A 2,249-nucleotide genomic window follows, 5' to 3' on the forward strand; every position below is an offset into this window, starting at 1 on the left:
CGATCGCAGAGATTAACGGCGGCCGAGTTTGAATGGTCTAGAAGAAGTAAACTCACGGCTCTTTTGGATGGCGATACTGCGCCGGATGGTTCATGCGGGGACGGAGACAGAAGACCTTTAGCGCTTCCGAAAAAAGTATTTCGTGATTCTCAGACTCTGTCTCGGTGTTGGTCGGAGGGGAAAAGTCTTTCAGGGTCAGAGTCGTCACGTGACTCAGACGCTGTAACACTTTCGGCCACGGTGTACATTTTGCGTCAACGCATTGCGCACTTCCTGTGGGCTTGGTCAACATGAGGTCAGAGGTTGTCTCGAGGTCAGAGGTCAACTCAAGGTCAGAGATCAACTCGAGGTCAGAGGTCAACTCAAGGTCAGAGATCAACTCGAGGTCAGAGGTCAACTCAAGGTCAGCTGTGACTCACTGGAAGAACTTGAAGGCTCTGACGGTGAATCCACTGGAGCAGAAAAGATCCTTCAACACGTCCTCACTGACCGAAGAGCTGCAACACAAACAGACAACATTCACACCTGAAACATCAAACAGACAAAACATCAAACATGACCAGAACAGACAACATTCACACCTGAAACATCAAACATGACAATATTTTTTATAAAACAGGTTAAAGTGAATGAAATAATATCTTTTTTTTGACAGGTTGAAGTGAGTGAAATAAATTACGGGATGTTGGAGAGGTGCAGTGTTGCCGACGGAGGGAAGATGTTGTTGAAATTTTTGGATCCGGGTTTCTTGAAGCGGTGGAGGGCGGAGCCCGAGAAGTCCCGAGTCAGTGCCTGCTCCTCTTGCCCCGCCCCCCCACGCGGGAGCTGCACTACCGGGTGTTTGGACAGCATCACCCGAATCACGTTACCATGGAGACGCTGCCCGTTCAGGTGACTCATGGCTGTGATGGACAGAAAATAAAAACAGTAATTAAAAAAAAGATTCTTTCCAAAACAAATGAACAAAGAATCAGCAAAAAGGAAAAAAATGCAACACATAAAAACTTAGATTTTTACTTTAACTGAACATTAAACACTTTAACAGAAGTGCAATAAAAAAATAACCACAAACTTTACTCAAAGACTTTTTCTCTACAGCCAGCAGAAAAATTCATCCGTTGTTTTTCAGTCCAGCTGAGACGATTAATGTGATGAAATCAAACGGAAACATTTTCGGTTTCAGCAGACAGAAATGATAAAGTGTGTCGCACCCAGCTGAGCCTGAGTGGCGTCGCTCATCTGAACGAGAGCGTTTTCCTTTTTATTGAAGAGGATTTTCACTCGCTGAACGTCCCCGTAAACCCCTGAAAACACACACAAACACACACAGCTGACAGCATGTTCAGATCAACCCGAAAAACCTGCAGCCGAAAACATCAGCCGCCGACCGGACGCCAGCAGAGAAGCGTGCATCTGACGATTCACGCTTCTTCAGGCCTGGTTTTCTTAAAAAAATGCCCGTTCCTTTTCGGCTTTTAACAGTTATGATGATTTGTTTTCCTTTGCGATATTTTGTGAATTTAAAAAGTTTTGTGGAATTTTTTTCTTTTGAAATTTGAGGCAGATTTATTTCCAAAACTTTTTGTCAATTTTCTTTTTATTTAAATTTTTTTTGTAATTTTCTTCCCTTTAAAAGACGTTGTATGATTTTTTTTCTTTTAGAATTTACCTCTAAATTTTTGGGGGATTTTTAAAAACTTTTGATTTTTTTCATTTTAACTTTTTTTGTGATTTATGAAAACAATTGGTCCTTGAAGTTTTGACAATTTTGTCCTTTAACAGTTTTGGTGATTTATTTTGTCTGTTGACTTTTATCTTTCAAAAGTTTCAGTAATTAAAAAAAATAAAAGGCGATGTGTTTTCTTTTTTTAAAAAAAAATGCAATTAATTTTCTTTAATATGCTTTGGTGATTAAAAAAGGTGATTTTGTGATTCTGTAAATAAAAACCACCCGCCAGCCTGCCAAAATGACCCAATTTAAAATGTAAATGTAAATAATCATGTGAATTATTAGATTTCAGACTGTCCTTGAACACATCACGTGGGATGACCACTTCATGCGTCATTCAGGAAGACTCAACCAAAAATATCTGCATCTTTGGGGAGGGTAAAAAAAATAAAAATAAAAAAACAAAACATCCACCCCTCTTCTGATAAATAAAGAACAGTCCCTTAGGCCTGCTGTTATATTTAGAGGAGTGATGACACCTCTGCTTTTCTTCATTCAGCAGCTGACTGACTGTTTTATG

General features: G+C 39.9%; 1 protein-coding gene across 1 annotated transcript; it reads right to left on the reverse strand.

Annotated features, from left to right (window-relative positions):
* Positions 1–419: 419 nt before the first annotated feature.
* LOC121939019 (polypyrimidine tract-binding protein 3-like) lies at positions 420–1,554 on the reverse strand (the record flags this gene model as incomplete). The annotated part of the gene is made up of 3 exons (XM_042482170.1): positions 1,212–1,554; positions 680–902; positions 420–497 (listed from the first exon to the last, which is right to left on the reverse strand). Coding segments are annotated over exons 1-3 (329 nt in total), but the record flags the coding sequence as incomplete, so codon positions are not given.
* Positions 1,555–2,249: the final 695 nt, after the last annotated feature.

The sequence above is a fragment of the Plectropomus leopardus genome, unplaced genomic scaffold (genome assembly GCF_008729295.1).
Source record: "Plectropomus leopardus isolate mb unplaced genomic scaffold, YSFRI_Pleo_2.0 unplaced_scaffold3990, whole genome shotgun sequence".
Classification (NCBI taxonomy): domain Eukaryota; kingdom Metazoa; phylum Chordata; class Actinopteri; order Perciformes; family Serranidae; genus Plectropomus; species Plectropomus leopardus.